Source organism: Neodiprion lecontei, chromosome 1, assembly GCF_021901455.1.
Source record: "Neodiprion lecontei isolate iyNeoLeco1 chromosome 1, iyNeoLeco1.1, whole genome shotgun sequence".
Taxonomy (NCBI): Eukaryota; Metazoa; Arthropoda; class Insecta; order Hymenoptera; family Diprionidae; genus Neodiprion; species Neodiprion lecontei.
Window position 1 is genome coordinate 7275276 of NC_060260.1, and position 20328 is coordinate 7295603.

At 42.7% G+C, this 20328-nt stretch overlaps 1 protein-coding gene across 11 annotated transcripts in view; it reads right to left on the reverse strand.

Annotated features, from left to right (window-relative positions):
- LOC107224692 (disks large 1 tumor suppressor protein) overlaps window positions 1-20328 on the reverse strand; it is a 308249-nt gene that overhangs the window by 145306 nt on the left and 142615 nt on the right. For all 11 annotated transcript variants that reach the window (XM_046733159.1, XM_046733119.1, XM_046733130.1 and 8 more), the window contains one exon: window positions 2605-2706. In XM_046733159.1, the coding sequence (XP_046589115.1) occupies window positions 2605-2706 (102 nt within the window). The remainder of the gene's footprint in view (window positions 1-2604; window positions 2707-20328) is intronic.

Here is a 20328-nt window from a genome sequence, read left to right on the forward strand (position 1 = left end):
GGTGTGTAAGAATTAAGAAAAAAAAAAAAAAAAAAAGAGAGAAAAAAGACGACAAAAACGATGCACGGGTTGATTTACGGTTCGTTTCACTCTACGTAGCTTTTCCGCCTCGACGCTGCTGCCCTCGTCTTTTTCCTCTTATTATCTTTTAGAACTTGACCGAGGATCGTCGTATCGTCGTGTTCCAAGACCGATCCGAGTTGTAAATCTATTCGCGAGAATTTTGTGCGAAAAACGTCATGGAGTATGGAGCGGAGCACGTGACGCGAGGCGAGGGTCGTTCGAAGACTGCCGACGCGGCATGTTCCTCGCGAAGTTCCCGTCGTCGTCCCGACGCTTCCGCCAAGGTGGCGTCTAATTCCGACGCCGAACGGCGAGAGCAGCCAACGCCGCCGGGCGCCAGAGCCACTCTTTTGGTCTGATTAAGCTCGCCTTACTAAATCTCACGCTATCCTGTCCCCGGTTTCTCTTATATATCAGCCCCGGCTCATTTACCCAGGGGATGTTTTTACCGGGAAGGGGGTTAACAAGCCTGGAATATACTCCGGTGACTACGCAACCCTTCGACGCCTCGCTCGAGTCGAAAGCCAGCCGACGAATACCTTGGAAAATTATTCCCCACCTCGTATTTTGGCGATATCAGGTCTTTTACTATTCGCCGTTACCGTCACAGTTGCGATAAAGGAGCGGAGGACGGTGGAGAGAGGATGGAAGACGAGAAGGGGACGGAAATAACAAAAGGGTCAAAATTAATGGTGGAATTTGATCCCGGACGGGAGTCGTATGAGTGACGGTCGAGTGATGATGATTTGAAAATATTAGGTTCGACTGATCAGTTGACGGCAAAAGAATTTCGTTTGTCGTGTATCGCGTTGCGTAGATACTTACAACGCTGCGTTTAGTTGCGATAACGAGAAATCGAAGGCGGTATAAACGACGTGAGAAGGGTTACATTTTTATGCTAACCCGGAAGCTGGAAGTATTGAAAAAGTTTCTCGCAAAGTGAAATAAGTAAGTCGCGATTCGCGCGATACAGCGTGGTTGAAAATATGATATTGAACGGAAGAGGAAGAGAATAAAATTGGAAATCTTACATTACACGTGAACCAAACTTCCGTTATCGATAGATGGAAAAATTTGATTTCTAAAGTTCCCCTGAAAAATTTGCGATTCAATTGCGGAAAGTCGATCGCTTCGATTTGAGCTATAAGTCCATAGAAACAAACACAGCCCGCGATACTCGTGTCATAATCCTGAGATGGCTGATTTTTTTCGGACCGTGGCTCGCTCGGTATCTGAATGCTCATCCGGAGAGGGATCTAAGAAAAACTAAGGACGTAACAATGGGGGAGAAACCGAAGGGGCGAAATTTGTGTCAAGAGGTGCAGAGGTATCCAAACCTTTGTATTCCCTCTTATACATACCAATTCATAGCCGAGAATTTTCTATCCAGGAATTGTTCGGTGTCATGCCTGCCTTCCCTCGAAAAGGACACGAGGAATTTTTATTTCCGTCGCACAACGGCGCGTCCTTTCGATATACAACTTTCAAAAAATGAAAACGTTCGTAATAGACAGAGCAAGCTTGTAAGGTCGGGGTTAAAAATTTTGCAGACGATGAATCGATCGGGAGTTGAAAGGTAAAATTTGATCCCAACTAATGCAGATCGTCGCAGCTCGCGTAGGGAGCAACTTCCGTATTCTGACGGACGTTTCGAAAATCTCGTTATAAAGATTTTCTACACGGCATTGTCGGGTCGCAAAGTTGAGTGTATCTTGTCGTTAAAATCGTCGCTGTACAACAGCGGATGTGCCAAACGACATCCGCCTTTAGGAAGTACGCGGATCCTGCTTCGGCGAGCTCGTCGCCCGGCTGTTACCGTGGCTACAGTATTTTCCATCCCTGCTGAGTGTTTCAAATCCAGTTTATCTTTCGCTTTCTGTACATATAACACAACCACCGAGCCAGTATCAAACGCGGCGTGTACGCTGTCTGCTTGTTTGTACAGAGCGTGTATGTGTTTGCATATACACGTATAGACGAGAGAACAAACAAGCCGTGAACTGTGTCTGGTTTAACTTTTTTCGACCTCGTGGCCAGTTCCGATCCAAGTAAAAAAAAAAAATTACAATGAGAGAACAAAAATATAATCAGGAATGTAAAAAGCTTTAGATTGGAGCTAACGTATCAAATTGGCAAAGTTCTTTTTTCGTCGATTCAAACTATGAAAACAACGTTCGACAAGATTCGTAAAGTCCAATCAGTAGTTGAAACGGTAAAATTACCGACTGCTCTGTGAATGATAAAGCTCTCTGGTCGTGCGTTGAGAAAATAACTCTTCGTGCCAACGAAGATAACTCGAGTTTGAAATGGTGGTAAGATTCGAAGCAGGCGGACATCGCGCGAGGGCTTTTACCGACGCAGAGTTACTTAAAGCTCGGCAGAGCTTACAGGGAAAGCTCTTCGTACCGTCCATAGGTAAGGCGGAGACCTGCGCTACCGCCTTTTGGCACCGAACGGTAGATACGATTATATGGTTCCGAGTGTCGACTCGTTTTCCGACGTCATTGAGGATTTATTTTTATTACATTATTTCTCACGTACCTGATTCACGTCCTGATGTCCTTGCACTTCGGGATTGGCCGAGCCACGTTCGTAGAGGTTCAGTATCGTCTGCGGTAACGAGAATACAGACGTGGGGCCGCCCTGCAACAGAAAATACATTCTCGTAAGAGGAGAGGAAGGTGATTTACGGCCATTGCGGGGGGTGATTCTACCTTTCAGCCGCGGAAAATATCCGCTGCGAGTCACGGTTTGACATCGAGACTAAAGAAGTTATCGCGAAAGTGTATCTTCGTTTGATTCTCACGAGTTATCAACCGATAAAGGCACTGGAACTACTTCGGGGAATAGAGTACGTGACTTCCAACCACAAACCGGGATCCTGGGAGCGTATTGCCCGGCAAAGTACCTCCCGGAGGCAAGTTTAACTCGTCGGTGATCCTCGGTTTCCTCCACGGTAGGGATGAGAAACGGACAAACTGCATGCTATCGGAATAGGATCGTACGGGTCGCAAGCTGTTTGCAACGCGGCGTGCCGTTCGTCGGAGAATAGGGGATGATTAGTCTTGGTATGCTTGGCGACACTTGAGGAGAATCGAGGCTCAAGATTTGGTCCAAGGTCGAAGGGAAAAGCTCCGTGATTTGATCGATCGGTGAGTTTCGGCTCAGCGGATCCAATCACGAAAGGCAATAGATGTCTGCTGTTGGGGATTTGGGTATGCGGGAAACGGGGTTGAGGTAAACTGATATAAGCGAGGACGACTTCGAGCTCTGCATTGCAGGATAAGGCCGCGAGGAGGGGGGAGGAGGGATGGAAACATTGCGGTGGATAAAAAGTGAGGAGAGTAGAGGGTGGAGGAGAAAAAATGTCGGAAAAGGGAAAAATGAAAGTGGGAGCAGAAGTAGAAGTGAAGTATAGGATCGCTTGGCGGAACCCTTTCAGGATAAAAAAACAAAGTGTCTGTATTGCGGCATCGCTGAAAGTACGCCAAGATAAATAAGTTTGAACATCGAGCAGGGGGTGGAGAGGCATCGAGGAAAAGTATCGAGATCCGGTAAGCCGTAACGAAACAGGAGGAAGGCTTCGATGTGGATATAGAATACTTACGCGGGCGAACCCCCGACCAGGTTCCAACGATTGAATGACATTTCTAGAAGCGGGCGATATTCAATCGACTATTACCGATAACTCGACTCCACCGACTCCGACTCTCCGCTGCAGCTAGCTGACTTCCGTTGTGGTTTTGTATTCACCTCACGTGGAGCGTGCTGATTCAGAAGAAGCTAGCGTTCGGGATTTCTTGGTACCGATGGTAAAAAATGTTTCAGCCGTAAGGCGCCCTCTTCCGTTGTTGAATTTTCTCCCTAAGGTACGTGTGCATTCACATATCGGAAAAAGAATCTCGCCAGGCATCCGGTGGAAAATAAAGAACGCGGCTTACGCGGGAAAAAATGCAAAATCTCTGATTCATCCTTCGGAAGCCTCAACTAAAGTTGCATAAATCTGGAAGTATAGCCAGATTAGCATAGTCTTTTCGTGCCGGTTTTATTCTTTGTCTACTGTTTCTACTCTTTTAAAAAATACGAGAAACGACGGACACGAACCAACTCTTTTTCGGCGTCCAGTTCAAATAAATACTGACAATAAACTGGTCTGTTCGTTACGTTAACGAACACTGACAAACGAGGAAAGCTGGGATCCAGTCACGTTCTGGTCATTTCCCGAAAAAAATTCGATCTGTCAGACTGATGAACAAATAAGTGGTGTGAATAATGCTTCAAGCATCCTGAAACTCAATTTAGATCATCGATTACATATCAGTAATTTTTGATAGTTATGCGGAAGTAGACGAATGACTATTTTCCAGAAGAACGACTTGCGGTTTTCGCAAGATACCGTACCGAGAAGTTGGTCCGAAATACTTCATCGTCAGTCAGAGGAAGAAGTCATCTCCGATTACCGCTGATCAACGATAAACCGAACTTCAACGTGGGACGTAATACCATTCTTCAAAACTGAACTCTACCCAAAGTCGGCGACGATTGTAAATCCGAATCTTTTCATCTCTATTCTGCATTCTACGCGACAGGGTATTGCATCAGTATATTTCACTCGCGGCATGTTTCCTCCGTTCCTAGAAGCATATCCTTAGTTGATCGTGTTCACAACTGGCCACAATACCACGACTGGTTCTCGTTGAAGCTTTGAGTGATGCCTTTGCCGTGTAACGTAGCTTCACGCAGGTATATCCGCGATGCATATCAATGTCCCAGATCTTTCAATCCATTTCCATTGTGCGATTCAAGGTATATCAGAGAAGGCTAAAGTCTTGCCGCTACGTTGCGAACTTCGTCTCGGTGGAAAGCCACGGAGTGATAAAAGCTCGGCATCACCGCGGTACACGTTCCCGGAGTTCCCGAAGCTTCAAGGAATGATCAATGCGTATGAAGTCGAGTCGAAAAGGGCGCGGGGCACTTTCCCCGATATTGACGTGTACCTTTTTCCCCCGAGTGAGTTCAGGAGGATCTAGGGTTTCAAAGGAGCATCGAAAGGATCACGGATGCCCTTCAAGTTTCATCGTTCAAAGTCGCAAAGCGGTTTTGGCTCTGCTCGCGAACCAACGCCTGGCTGTCCGGCGATGAAAGCTTGTGAAACTGTCCGGCCAGTTTGAAGTATCGCGTATCAGTGGTGTTACATCTCGCCAAAGGCCCTCCGCAACTCCTCCTTAATTGTCACCAGAGCTTTGGTGTTCCTGATCGTAGTTTGTACACTGCTGGTGGCGCCTCCAGCTCGCTGCACGGTAGACTTAATGACCGATCAACGACCCCAAGCTACGCGGCAAATTATCCACACTGGAGAACCGCCGCGACATGGCGACACCTTCTTCGTTTCATCGTTGCGTTCCGTACTGTCATTATACGTGCTAGAGTGAATTATTTTTATCAAAGGTTGACAACGAGCTGTTCTATTTTGTTCAATGTTAATCTACACGACCCGGTCTTCCGTGTATCAGGCAAGGGAAACAACCGTTTGTAAGGTTATTTACAGTCAGTTATAATACTTTGTTTGCAAGGTTCAACCACCCGGGGAATAGTTCTGAGCCTGACGGTATATTTCTCTGGGGGATTTATTTCGCTGCACCGTTGGATTAATGAAAGCCGTGTATTTATTATCGCCGTTCTGCAGAAGCAGCGAGAAAAAACGTATCTACTGATCCAAAGAATTTATTTAGGTAGATAAATACGCGTGAAGAGGCTGTAAAAGATTTTCGCGAATTTTCAGTTTTTTTTTTTTTGCGCTGTGTTGCAGAATTTTGCTGCCAGTTGATCTGTGCGGATGATGGAACGATGTTCGGCAAGTTTACTCCGTTACTGTCACTGCGAGAAGCTTGAATATTGGAATAGCAATTATGTTTGTTGACCCGTATTCTTTTCATAACGTGAAAGTTTGTTTCTTGACTAGAGAGAGAGAGAGAGAGAGTGAGAGACATGAAAACAGCGTCGAGCTTTCAGCGAAGAGTGAAAACTTTATAATAAGAATCGATCGATCAAGTCTTTCCGTCCCAAGAGAGGTGTAAGACTTTTAATTGCAAAGTAGGTGTTCCGAATCAGCGTAAAGACTAACAATAAGAATTACTTTTGAAACTACGACGATTGCTGGGATTTGTTCAGACTATGAAGAGGACACCGAAAGTGTATTTAGCGAGGGAGGCTGGGACAATATCCTAGCAGAAAGGTGTTAATAGACCAGAAGGTCCTTCCGAATCGAGAAAATGATAGGGGCGAGGGTTTAATTCAACTTTACTCGGAGTAATTGGAGATCTAGCGTAGCGGGAAAGAGGTAAAGAGGGTCAGCTGAGCAGACAAAATACCGGGTAGCAGCTGCAGCTCAAAGAGAGAGGAGAGAGAGAAAGAGAGGAGATCCAACTTCCCTGAATACTAATTAAAGAAGTTTGAATCCCTGGCATCGAATCCGGAATGGCTTTTGATCTTCCCTTCGGTAATAATATCATTCCGAATAAAAGCTCAGGCGCGATGAAAATTTTGCCACCCACCGACGGCGGAGTTCAAACTCTCGCGGTTTCTAAATTCGGGCGGCTAAGTATAAACCTCGGTAAATCTTAAATTGACTGTCGCTGCTCCTGCTTCTTATCTCTCCAAGGACTAAGTGCCTTTTCTTCACTCACCTTTGCTTCTTCCTAATCCTTCAAAAACACTTGCCGGCAAAGTGTCCGAAACAATTTTCTTCGCGAACAAAAAGCGCGGGATTATTTTCCAACAATAAGCTACTCTAAGCTCGTGCGTAGTAGTCTGCCTACGGAATAATTTAATATTAATGAGAGCTCGTGTGCGAAGGGACGCGTGGAGTGAAATTGCTTGGAGATAAATTGAAAGCGGAGAGAAAACCGTGTAAATAGAGATAAATGGCTGTGGGCTGAAGGATTGTACATAGCAGCTGGAGATGGATCACTAATTGCGGGATACGGCGAGGGAAGAAGAACAGATTTTCGAACCTTTCCAAGTGAGCGGTCGCATATTAATTATACCACCAGCTATCGGATTATTCGACCACAGTCAGATCGACGGAGCGAAATATCGGGGACTGTCTCTTATTTGTTCTCCGCACTATTTTTGCTACGATATTTGTGTTTTATACACTTTTCACCTCGTCGCATAACAATAACATAACGTTGGAAATTAGTCTCTTCGTGGTTTATTATGCATAAACTTAGGTGGGTAACAGTACGTTAAAAGCTCCGTGCCTGCACGTGCGGGCGAAAGTTGGTAATTGTTAAATGAGGTAACCCAAAGTGGCTTGTGAATTGAGAGTAAAGAGAATATAATAACCGCGTAATTTGAAAGCTTAACAACAAAACCCGGGGAGCCACTGATTGTCGCTAACGCGCAATTTTCAGCATGAGCAAATACGCCGGAATGGCGAAGTAGCGAATTTGATTTTTGTCGCTTGCGCGCTTCGGTTATCGACGGTGAAGATACAACTGCCGTGACAAAGGCAGGCGCGATGGTGACGAATGGAAAAGTACGAACGGCGAAAAGCGATGAAACGATTCGTCGAAACCTTTTTCACGCTCTCGTCAATGAGTCGGCGTTTTAATTTCGCGCAAATTCGTCAATCAGCTGTAGAGCCGTTTTAATTCGACGAATGGGCAAAGAGGAGTGGAGGGTATCTCCCGCGACTCCATCCAATTCCAGACATCCCTTCGGGGTTTATTGCTTGGCCTGGGCTGCGCTTAGCGCGAATCCGGCCCCGCGCCATTTCACAGTCTAATAAAACGGAATAATTTCACCGCCGGGAATTAAGGCTCTGTGTCGATACATTGAGAACAACGACAGGCGTACGGTTACTTTGCACGAATGGCATTGGTCGGGGTTTGCGAGGGGGTCGAATTGGAAGAAAGGAGAGTCGGACGGGAATCGGGGGAGCTTGCGGGGAGGAGTTGATGGAGAGAATCGAGGTGTGAGAAGGAGAGAAAACTAAGAGGAAAGAACGATTAAACTTCTCTCGCGTCTTCTTTGACTCCGATGCTTTCTTTTCCGCCTGTCTAACTCTAATCAATATAAATCGAATTGCAGATTAATTCCCTTCCTACAGCGGTTCCAGGCTGGGAATAAATGGGAAAGAGGGCAAAAGAACACCCGAGAAACAAGCGGAAAACCACAATGCCAGAGGCTAGTCGGGCGGAAGTAGTTTTCCTTTCTTTCTCTTTTTTTTCCCTTTTTCTCTTTCTTTATGCCACACGAAATAAGAATCTGAGATCCAGTGATTCTCGCTTATTATTAGGTATACACGGGCTTGATCACGAATATTTGCCCAAATTTTCCGAGACAAAATTTGAATCTAACTGAAATTTGTGTACGTTATTTGTACACGTTGATCAATTTTATCAATTTTTTGAATTGGACTGTTATCTTCGAATTCCGAGCACTTCCTGACGTTGGAAAAAAAATATGACCTGATATGTTTTTTCTTTTTTGTATAAAAAAGACTCATCTTTCCGAATGTGAAATGTATTTTAATGTATACCTCAAAACGTAGGTTTACTTTTTCTCATGAAAAAAAAAAAAAAAAAAAAAATAGAAACATTTCATATTTTTATTCAAAATAAAATGTAAATTCGGAAATTTCGGAATCCCTAGAATATTAATACCAATTTAATCGTGATACCATTTTCGCTTCACTCTTATAATTTTGGGATACACTCGAAAAGTCTAATTTTTGAAATTAAAAATATAAATAATGTATTTTTTCAGCCTCCGCATATACGAGACCGATAAAGCGAAAAGAAGCGTCGTTTTGGGATTTTCTGAAAATAGATTTCCCGTTCACAAAGATAAAACTTTTTTACAAAAAAAAAAAAAAAGAACACACACAACGTCATATTTTTTTACAACGACAGTAACAGTTATAAAAATTAAAAGACGAAGGTTCGATTCGAAAATGTGACAAAATTGGTCAACGTGTTTGTCGTGATGGTTGAGGCCTAGGGACCTGAAAATTCAAAGATTTTCATACCCTGATGTACGCTAACAAATATTCAAAATTTCAGGGAAATCGAGATTCCTACGCTGCCGCGTTACGATGCCTCTGGGTTTTTCAAATCCGTGGCTATTGAAACGTGGAAGCAAACGTTTGAGCAAGAAGAGTAAGAAACCTCGTCGATTAATCTTTCTCGAGAAAAGCGTGTCTTTGTCAGAAGCGAATGGTATTAATGAAACGAAGAGAAAAAAGAAAATTCAACGGCACCGTTCCTTAACCTCGTTTTTAAATTTCTCATTGAACGACATCGGTCGGCGCGATCGGATGGTTACAGGCAGCGACTACGGCTAAACGAAGTCGAAGTTCAAAGCGTCACGGTGCCCGAGGTTCAACAACGTTACAAACGAATTCATCCAATACCGAGTTGGAGATTAAAACAAGCAAAGCCTCGAGACACGCGGTCGCTTCGCTCCGGTATTGCTACTTAAGATTCAAAGGTAAAACCCGATACTGGGTGGGACAATTTAACTTTCTTCCGCCTCCTTCCCCCATTATGCAATAGACGACGCGGTAGTTTCGCACTTGACGTTTCGTAAAATCAAATATTAGATACTGGCAAGGAAGGTATCCCAGGTCGATAACCCCGTTTTGATTTCTTTTGTAATATGTTAGAGTAAACTAAAAACAAAGGCGACACCTATCTCTTTTCATCTGCCATTAAAGACTTTAAGGGGGTGAAACCACCCTTCAACGTTAAGGAGTGATTTGGCAGTTTCTTTTTCTTTCTTTTTTTTTTTAATTGAGAAAATTACAAATTTCATACCTCGGTGTGAGAAAACTTTTTACTTACTTTGGATGCTGGTTTCACGTCCTTGAAGCGTTTAACGGCAGATAATAAAATAAACAAAAAAAAAAAGAAAAAGGAAAGATTACCTTGCTTGTTAGATCACGGTGTAGGTATCCGCCATAATAGCGACGGGTCTTCGAACCTTACACCGTGCGAACGAAGAGGATCCTACACGTCGAATTCGCCTAATTACAATTCCCGGGCAACAATTCCGTTAATTTCTCCCCTCCGAACGCGGTACTGTATCAAAGCAAGGCAATCACGAGGTAACTCGATATCGTGGCACGCATCGACGAAGATAATGATCGCAGGTTTTCGCTGTGTTGGAACGGCAGCGTTGGGAATGATGGACCGGTGCGAATTGCGTCGGTGGCGTTCGCCGCTGGACCGAAGATGCAAAGCTCCGTCTTTCCCCCATTCATCACCCCGGACGAGGTAGCACTGGGGGTCAGGTAAGGCTAATCACCTGATGTCAAGGGGCGGGAGGGACGGAAGCCAACTAGAAGCAGCGGAGCGATGCGCCGGTTAATTACTCAAGCTGTAAGATTACCTCACGTGCCAGGCAAACCCGCCCAACGAACCCTTGCTGTCCCACTTTTGTACGCAGTCGAGCTGACGGCGTGTTCTTACTTTCCGGCGCATATGCCTGCAAGCTGTCTTTCGATCGTCCTTATTTACGACAAACTACAATGCGATGTTTTAACGACTAGAGATGTAACAAAGTTATAACGGCTTACGTGTCAGACCTGATCGTCGCTTTACGAGGTGAGTACGCCCGAGATACACCTCACCGAGATATGTTTTGGTACGTAAAAAAAAAAAAAAGAAAAAAAGAAACATCACAGTCGTATGTTTTTGCGTGCCAATTCATCAGGTCAATGGGTAAAAACCGGTCCAGAAACTCATCCCTCTTGAAAATGGGACGAAAGCCTTGAGGATCAAGTCACAGCGTGTGTTATTGTCTGCTGATTGTTAATAACGTCCAATTGGTTTTGTCGAAAATGAAATAAAAAAATAAATGAATAAATAAAACCATCGAATTGTCACGATCGGTTTCTTTTCTTTTTTTTTTATTATTCATTTTATTTCCATCGTTTGATGAGCGAAATCTCAACGATCACTGAATTGAATTTACACGAATGATGGTTCTCAATTGAACGGGAAAGCGAAGGGTGAGGATCAGATCTGGGAATTTAGCACAATAATGAACAGAATCGGAATTTATATCGACAAAGGCATTAAGCGGGGTTGAATTCTGTTAAAATTTTCGTTTGCTAATTCAGCGTCTAACGACGATCAGGAGACTTCAGCTCTACCCAGCTTTGCTCTGCCTAGCAGAAAATTGGGCGTTTAGAGTTCATGATGGTTTTCATTCGCGGTACGTGAACCGCGGCATTATCGTCCAATTCAAAAGAGACGGATACTCGTCGCCGTCGCCCCGGCTGCGGATCCGTGATGGTATTCGGGTAGCGTTAATTTGGAAAATTCAGGAATCGTGATTCGGTTTACCTGCCGGCAATAACGCAGCTCTCTGTTCCGTAAAACACGCGTCGACCACGCGGGAATTCCGACAGATTACGAAAGCCACTCGGGATCCTTTCTCCGCCAAATTTTCACCTCAGGATCTGATTTTACTCGTCGAATCCAATCGAATGTGTGCTCGTTATGGAATATAATGAATATTAATTGGCATTTATATGTATAATCGATCGACAGAATCCAATTTCAATCAATCTACGTGCCTAGGCGTAGGTTTGGGTGCAAGTACTTGTAACATTCGCTATCGCCCGTATGGCCAAGAGGAGTATTTCTGCGTTTATTGTTGATAAATCAAGCACAAATGAAACATCCGCTGGTTGGCGAAATTTCGTGATTGCTGATTAATTAATCAACACCAATTACGGAGTAGAATGGCGAGGTTATGGATTTCGACGGCAGGTTTAAAGAGCGTTATTCCATTCCAGCCACAGGCTTCGATGGTATTCTCGCAACTCCGATGAAGACGGTCTTGCCTTAAGAGGGAGTTTCAAATAATAAGCCTGGAAAATTTCTCTTCCTGTATATACAAGCTTTACGTAGCCAATCTTGAAATTCACTTTCCCGGCAACTTTTTCAATCTAGCGATGAGAGGGAACAGGGTTGAATTTGTCGCGGCTAAGGGATGCGCCGCCGGTTATCAAGACCAGAAAGATCAGATTCCCGGGCGAAGCGTGAATTAATCGCAAGTGTCGGGCAGAAACGCGAAAAAGCCGTTATACGCTTTTTGTTAGCCGTCACGTCGGCGCGAAATCCTGTACAAAATTGTGGATCATGAAAACAAGAGCCGTTTTTCAGGCTCGATGTGCAAACACGATAAGAGAATAGATTAATCGAGGCTACTCCTACGTTCTTAAAGGTAAAAGAAGAAAGAAAAAAAATAAAAAATCACACGAACACACCCACACGTGCGATGATAAAAAAAAAAAAAAAAAATTAAGAAGAAAAATAAAACAGTTATGTCTTCAATAATTATTGCTATTGAGTGATACGCGTTTTATTTCATATTGATTGGATCAAAGTTTATTCAGCATCAAACGAAACACCATTTAACCGAAACAAAGAAGCGATACCAATTAATTGATAATGTAGCGCATGTATTTTCAATTCCCAAATTACCAAATCGCTGCGGAGGTAACGGATTCGAGATATTCCCCGATATTTATTCGTCCCTGTAATAACTATCGTCCCAGCACCGCATGTGAATGAGGTGTAATTACAAGTCCGGAGACTTTGTAAGCTGGTAGCCGCACAGTCCCTAGAGACCTCGGTTAGTTGAAATTCTGAAATTCTCGGGTCTTCGGACGCGCCTCTTCGCCCTTGTCGAACTTCCCGTAACGCTGTTGCAAACCCGTAGACACCGCAGGCCCGCAAATTACATAGAAATTGTACAGAGAGAGAGAGAGAGAGAGAGAGAGAGAGAGAGAGAGAGAGAGAGAGAGAGAGAGAGAGAGAGGGGGGGAGAGATAAACCCTAGCGCAGCCTATCCGACAACAAGAGGACCTCGTCCACTGGGAGCAATTTGTTCTAACGCCTTCCTCTAACGAGTGAAGATACGATATATCGCTGCGAGGATGAAATTACATCGACAAGGTTGATCGATCTCGTAGTAATATTGCGAAAAAACCTGTATACATATATATGTATAGTGTATACACATATATGTGTACATTAGGGTACGGCAAAAAAAATGTTGTTTTATTCTCTTATCGTTTCCCACGTAAAAAATGAGTGCTTTCATGTATTGTAGGAAGCATCGTCGAAGTGGAACTCTGAGAAAAAATGTTGAAAATTTTCTCGGTCCACCAGAAATCATTTTGATGAGGCACCTGTTAGACTCAATTGACAGAAGCCTCCGTTTCGGGAGGTAAAATTTCACAGTGAATTAAATAAAACCGCAAGGCGGTACAGGGAATAAACTAATAAAAAATATAATATAATGTTTCAAAAACAAAATTAGATAACAATAATTTTTTTTTTTTCACAAACCCTAATATATATATATATAACATTTTTTTAATGTAACAACGTTGGGAATTAATTTTTTTATCCCAAGCGTAGGGTTTACAATACGATTCCTAAGTATATGCGCACTGTAGAGATATTCATAGCCAACGATTTTTAGCACGGTAAGCCGAGAACCGAGGATGACAGAGACAGACGGTCGAACGTGAAAGTGAAATATGAACTGAGTAAAAAGGGAAAATGGAAGCGACCAGAATCAAGGCTCTTGTCACGTATAGCGAGTATTTTCAACCTACGGACACTTTGTTTTCGCTGTCTTTTATTTTGCATCCACTTTTTGTGTTTTTTTTTTTTTTTTTTATTGTTCCAGTGGGTTGTTTTTTTTTTTTTTTTATCTTCTCGTTACGTCACTTTGTCTTTACGACTGCTTTGTTCCAAAAGTTGAAAACCCAGCGGTAATTCCTCTCGCCTTGATTCACATGAGGAAAATATATCGCCACGCATTTTTCAAAATCTAAATCCCTCGTTCATATTTTTCTCTTTTTTGTTTTCCGATTTCTGGCTACTAAATGGTGAAATTTTTCTCCTCGCAATGGGGATAAAAGCAGAGGCAAAAATAACAGAAAAAAAAAACACTTGCAGACATAGCTGCGGTAGTATTTGCGTATACATAGTAAACGTAGAAGCAGGGAATTTCAAGTGCAGCAGGTAATAACATAATAATAATAATAATAGTAATAATAATAATAATAATAATAATAAGTATATCAAATCCGTGAAAATGAATCTCGTGGATGAAAATTTGAAAATTATTACTATGAATTACACCGCATGTAATTTAACGTGTGACATACTCAGATGATACGAATTCCTGCACGTAGGTTAATTTGTCTACACTGCAGTGAAATTGGGTCGTTATGTTAGTCGAAATTCCGTTGCCTTCCGGGTTCTTCCTTGCAGTTCTTTAAATGGTTAATCGAGCGAGACATTGCTCACGTTGAATCCTCGCCTCTCCCTCTTAATTTTCAGTCGGCAATTGCCACGTTGGTTGGGAACAAGTGGTATGCAACCGTATTACACGAGTGGCATGAACGGACCGCGTACGGAACGGATATTCGTTAGCGAGCTTCGAGCTTTTTTCCAAAGCACGGTGTTGGTGAATTTCTTATCGGTTAAACGCAGCGTACTCTTCGTAAGTTAATTGAAAATCCGAACAGGGCCAAGTGAAAGAGATTTTTCTTCCCAGTTTAAAGAAAAAATATGAAAAGGACGAGAGATCTCTGTAGTCGGCCAATTTTCACGAACATATTTTACTCGGTTAATGAAAAACTCCTTTATTTTTTAAACCCTCGAACCTTGGGTTGGGGTGGTGTGGGGGGACATCTTTCAGAAGGGAGTTTTATCAAGCACCGGAGGGTGCCTCGGAGGAATTCTTTAATAAGGTAACCTCGTTAAGACAGTTTACTAGCCTTTTAAGAGGCATAATTAGATGAGGTGAGAGTCAGGATCTGCGAGACGTGGCCTTTCGTAGCCAAGCAAGGTCGTCATCGACTCGCTAGAAACGGGAGAAATAATCTTAGGCCGCGATAAATCGACGAGAGAAAATCTCGACAATTTTGGAATAAGAAAAAAAAAAATGAGAAAATCGGAGTTTCGATTATCTTGAAAACGAGTGAAACGACACAAGGTATTGTCAATTACACACTAAATTATAGCAACGATGCTCGCTCGGCTTTGGCGATACGCAGGGTGGGACCTTAGCAACAACTCGTGAATACAGGCGAGAACCGTGTCGTGTCTCTGGGCCATTTTCTTCAAGATTTACGGCGAGTCAAGCCATTGGCCATTTCGTATTCTAGCTCATTTCCTCCGCAAGCTAAGAACAGCGGTAAACTATGCCACCTGCCTTGTCTTGTTCCCATATAACGGCTGGACTTTGCGACACATATTATACATGGATGCGTGCCGAGGGTGGTTCGTATCGGGTTGTATAATGGTAGTTACACCTGCCTAGGCAACTTCTCCCCTAATATTCACTCTGCCTTATGTGATCCGCTTTGAGAGGGATGCAGGTGTTACGCGTGATGCGTGCGATACAGTGAAACTGTAACCACGCTACGTGGGCTATTCAATCGTTCGAACGATTACAACTCCCGGAGTGCAAGAATTTATAATGCTTTAATAATCCCGTTTGCTTGTCCCGCGAGGTGATTGACTAGATTTGAGTAGAAGAAGAAAGTGAAAGAAGGTGAGATGGGTTGGCGAGTAAGTCTCTGAGAGGGGTGGACGTCAAAATCCCGAAAGACCAAAAAGTCGACTTAATGAAAACCCGACATTTTCGAGATACGAATTTTGAAACAACTACGAATTCAACAGCTTACCGAAATTGGGATTTTCGATAAATCACCCAGTAGAAGAACTGTTTTCCCGAAAGTGCATTTAACCGAACGCTCTCTTATCCGAATGACTAAAGTACAGAATGCGGAGATAGAGAAATATGAAAGTGCCGAAATTGAAAATTTATAGCGGCTCATACTTCGAGCAGTCGCAAAACCGAAAAAATTAGCTGTCGACAATCAAAGTTCAGAAAGACTGTCGGTAGTTTGATTTATAAATTATTGTTATCCTTCGCGAGAAGTGGCGGACCAGTTACAATTAGATACGGACGATGGGCGTTCCTTCGGGTGAAAAAGACCGGAAATCCGCGGAACCTTCGGCTCAACTGTTGAAAAAACAAAGCTTAATCAAAGAGGAAAGAATTGGAGAGAAAACACCGTGGATGGGTTATAATTGAACGGCGGTAATCGAATCGCCCGTTTTCACCGTGTGTAAAGAGTTCGAAACTCGAGTTAACCGTCTAATCGTGTAAGCCTTTAATCGAATCTTTAATCCCCGATACTCGTCTCGCCCTGAGCTTCAGATAAACGTTTGCAAGCTGCGTGTCATTGAAAGCTGTTGCCGAAATGTTCTGCAGACAGCAAGCACTTCGAAACTCGGAGTGGAAAGTTTGTTCTGCACTCGGTGAGAAAAAGACGCGTCATGCATGAACAGCTTGTCGCATGTTTCCCTTAGAGTGAAATTTCCAGCGTTTGGCTATCAACTATAAAGAAACGTTTCAACTCCCTTTCGGACAGTAACCGAAAAATCTTACGTAAACTAGTCTTACAGTCCGATAGTTTCGATGTAGTTGAAGATGAATCAAAGAAGACTGTGAAACTATTCCATTCAACATTCCGTGGAATCGACTAATGCTGGATTGGTAAATACCTAAAGCAATTTTGAAAGCATCGCTTACAAGCACACGGAGTAATTGTTCGCAATAGTAATTAATGAATTAATTTAAAATCACTTATCGCGAGCGAAGCAGCGCGAGTAAAGCTCCAAGTTACAGGTAAAGAGAATATACGGACTGCTTCTAATCTTCCCGATGCGGAACATGAAGCGATAATATAGGGCAGATATGGACAGGCAGCGATATTGCCTCTTGTTACAGGAACGAGCCCAGAGGTGCTTGAGCCTGCATGAAGTGCTTCGCAGATATGCCATTCAGCAAAAGCTCTGCACCGTGCGCCATACATACGTGACTACTGCGTCCAGATGAAAGTACGGGAAGTGTTTTCGAAAATACTTTTATCGAGCAAGTCGAAAAAGCCCCAGTGTGTTAATATTCCGTACTCCGTCACGTAAACCTAGCGAATGTTTGAGGTCCAAACGAAACGGATGAGGGATTGACAAATTTAAAACTCGAGAAGCTTTCGGCATCTGGTAATTCGCCATCTTGTTAATTTAATTGAAACAAAGGAGTTGAGTCGAGTCACGCGTTTATTCTGCCGGGAATTTAAACGCCACACGTACGTATAATAATGTAATAATATAATGGGGTCGGAAGGCAAGGTCTACATACGGTGCATGGCGCAGATAATATAAGGTACAGTTTTAGCGTAACTCGACTTTGCGCTAGGAAGCAAGTTAAATCCACTTTTCATAACTTGGGAAAACCCGGACGAGCAAAAGCTTGCGAACTTTCTTCGGCGAAAACGAGGGGCTAGAAAGAATACATACCTAGGCTACCTTAGGGACGAACGGTTGAGCTTTATTACAATGCGTACCTATAGAGGTACCTCGAGGTAACTTTAGACCGTTACTGCGAACTTCATTTTTAGTAACATTAAACCGGATTTCTATCCATCGTAACTTAACCTACGCTCGTAATGTCCGTGCATTAAAATTACTCGTGTTGTACCCACACGTGGACATTGGGTTTGTCCTTAAAAGGATCGTTTTTGAATTACGACCGGTTCGCCCCCCAAATCGGTTCCAGATCATCCAAAAAGAATTCCCTCATTTTTTCAGGTTTTTATCTCAACTCTAACCCGCGCCTCAAAGAGGGTGGATTCCGTTAAAATCTTTTAGGAGCGCATCAACCTACCGAACGGATTTAGGTAAAATTTTGTATCGGTGAGTTTCGTGGGTCACTGATTACGAATCTGAGATAAAAATTTGAAAATTCCAAATGGCTGATCTAATATGGTGGAGCGAGATCCAAAGGATTATTTGATTTCGATAAAATTGGGTACCCTTGGTTTTCAGAGTCACTGATTACGAATCTGAACTCGAAACTACAAAGTTCAAAAAATCACCTTTTTAAGGGTCACCCTAGTATAAATATATTTCCACCCCAAATATTACTGTCTGTCAATGGATAAAAAGTAAGGGAGAAGCAGAAGGATGCAGGTCTGTACAAGGGCCAATCGAGTTGAGTACATTCTGCTCGTTATCGTTTCACCTCAACTGCATCGATGTTTTTCAATGAATTCAAATCTCCCGTTCCAACATACTGTAAATCATTTCTGCAAAATCGCTCTGACCCAGAGTAATCCGCAACGGTTAAGGGTCGAGGTTCGAGGTGAGGATTCAAAGCGGCTTCGGGAAAGTTTCGGTAATCGGTATGATCCTGTGAAGATGTTCGAGGTGCCGAGGACACTGCGGATCAGAGGACGTGAATCGGTCGGTGGTTAAATTCCGCTTAAACTCAACCAGAACTTGGCACTTTGGATTTCCACGTGAACCTTGTACGCGGAGATTTAGCAGCTTACTAGTGTTCGCCTGGCGAAATGTACGACAATGATTTGCAATGATGCGATCAGAGCAGGTATATTTCTCCCGAAGCAAGAAAAATCTGCAGCCTTTCGAAATTTCGCGTAAGATTCGCGAACGACGGCATTGCTGGATTAGAAGGCGTGGCAACAACGAGGGCGTGCATTATACATCGGCAGGATAGTTGGCATGTACCTGCGTCCCGCAGGATACCGAACGCTGCTTTACTTCCGCCTAGCTCTGCCTGCGAGCCGTGATCTACGAGCAGACAGTGTTGATCTATTGCCTGTTTCAAGTGGCCAAACGGAATTTATGGGACCGTTGTACGAATCCAGGAGTGAGTTGCAAAAAAAGGGGGCAAAAAAAAGGAGGAACGAACATTGGCTATGCGTTTCAATTATTCGCCTTATACGTGGTACACGCGATGCGCACGTGAAAAAAAGATCGGATAAACAACGCGATTGCCGAATGATATACACGACTGCAATTGCCCATGGCGAAAAAACGAAACGGAATACAAATAATATATGCGCCTTTAGTCCGGTATTGTTCCGGTATTAGTGCGATATTGTTCCAAACAGTTGTTGTACAGCAATTTTTTTTTTACCATGTTGTATTCGGTGGAAATATTTTTTTATATAAAAGTAGGAAGACAAAAAAAAATTGTAAAATAATATACAATACCCAGAGGTTGAAGAACGGTTCAGTTTGCCTGTTCCACCCGAGTGAATTTAATACCAAGTTGAATTAAACACAACGTTTTTCTTCAGACTTATTCGTTTTTGTTTTTTTTTTTTCTCTTTTTCAGACGCCGTTTCATGAAAGTTGGAATTATTGTGAAGTTGACGTGTATAGGTATGTGCACTATAGGCATGAATTGTGTATAATAATATGCATTATACGTAAAGTTATAATACGGGTATAGAAAACGACAAGTATCACTTCACCCAGCATTTCGTCGTGTACGAACTTTCACGATTTAAGCTCCGAGTTTTTCAAGACTCTTAAAAAATCATTCAGCCCGATTCATCTCCAGAGTACTTTAATATTCAAAGGCTGAATAATAGTATTATACGTATACAGATATATTATTTTGCGCAGCGAATTATTTGATATAAATAAAAAATAGAGAAATTAACCGTCAGTTACGTTCCATCGGTAATTGGTTGTACCGAGGACAATAAGAAAAAAAAGGTAAATAAATAAATAAATAGAAAAATACCATGTACTTTGGAGGAGAAAGAAAAATTAAGTAGAAAAATAGAATTTTCAATTACGTGACGATGCGAATATTTAATTTATGAAAACAACGTGCTGATGAAAAGATAATGCAATTTCCGCATCAAAATATTTATCTTCAAGCAATACTTTCTTTTCTTCCGCTTGAACTACATAAAATTTTCTTTTATTACTATTATAATTATTATCATTATTACTGTTTTCTACTCCATCGAATGGAAAATTATTTTGAATACACATGCAGCAATATTTAGCTGTAAATATTTGAAAAAATTTATTTCATGCTCATCCCCGTTTTGTTGAGTTTGCTACATTTTTTTTTTTTTTTTGGACAGAGTTCGAAACTTGGCACCTGATGCGGCAAAATATGTTTAATGAAAATGAAAACATTGCTAAAAACGACAACTCACGGTCGAGGGGTAAGTCGGGCCGAAGGTTCCTTTAAATTTGAAGTACTCTTATCTGTCGTTTCCTGTTAAGGCGAACGATCGTCCAAAAGTATAACCACTAGGCCATGATTTGTACGCATTACGCGAGGGAGGGCTTCGTTTCTACTTTCGAGTGGTATAATTTTCACGCTTCA